The sequence below is a fragment of the Cynoglossus semilaevis genome, chromosome 18, assembly GCF_000523025.1.
Source record: "Cynoglossus semilaevis isolate Cse_v1.0 chromosome 18, Cse_v1.0, whole genome shotgun sequence".
NCBI classification, from domain to species: domain Eukaryota; kingdom Metazoa; phylum Chordata; class Actinopteri; order Pleuronectiformes; family Cynoglossidae; genus Cynoglossus; species Cynoglossus semilaevis.
In genome coordinates, this window is record NC_024324.1 from 78,562 (window position 1) to 79,264 (window position 703).

Genomic DNA, 703 nt, shown 5'->3' on the forward strand with positions numbered 1-703 from the left:
CTAGATGGTCAGGTGAGACGAGGAGCCTTTCATGGGACCTGAAACCACAGGTTGAACACAGAGTCTAAAACAGGACAACAATTTTCTGATTTTCTAATCTTAGACTCAACAAACGATGAAACCGTTAGTTTTTAGTTTTCATTACCCACTTTGCACCTCCTCTAAGTTCTTCCGTTCATCTCACCTGCGGAGCGTTTGAGAGGCGGAGCTCCTGGAACTCATCATGGATTTGTAATACGGTTGTTGCGGGTTCTTTGGAAACCTGGAAAGGGTGTTTCCCTCCCCAACAGCCAGCAACTGGTCCTGGGATCGCACCCGGCGCGGTGGCCGTTCAAAAGCAGAGCTGGCGTACTGATGCTGTCCGGGAAGCGGGTACGGATTGGGGGTGGAGGTCGGGATGTAAAGGCGGGGTCTGGAACCATTGATGGGTAGAGTTCCTCGGGGTCCAAGGGTAAAGTCTCCACCTACCGGCAGGTGGTGCTGGGATGAGTGGAAGGAGAGTGGAGGGTTGTTAAAGCGACGTTTGGAGTTGAAGTAGATGAAGGAATCGTCCAGGTCTTTCTCTGGGTTAGAAGAAGAAACGATGGAGAAATAAGTGAAGCTGAAGAACAAAAGCCAGACAGTACACAATAACTGTAGCTCAGACCAAAGTCCATAGGGGGTGCTATTGGGTCATGAGTGATCAAAATATCACACATATATA

General features: G+C 49.2%; 1 protein-coding gene across 1 annotated transcript in view; it reads right to left on the reverse strand.

Annotated features, from left to right (window-relative positions):
* shisa7b (shisa family member 7) overlaps positions 1 to 703 on the reverse strand; it is an 8,371-nt gene that overhangs the window by 3,059 nt on the left and 4,609 nt on the right. Inside the window, 2 exon segments of the mRNA XM_017041100.2 lie at positions 1 to 38; positions 185 to 563. The exon segment at positions 1 to 38 is cut by the window's left edge and continues 3,059 nt beyond it. Of these exon segments, the coding sequence (XP_016896589.1) occupies positions 1 to 38; positions 185 to 563 (417 nt within the window).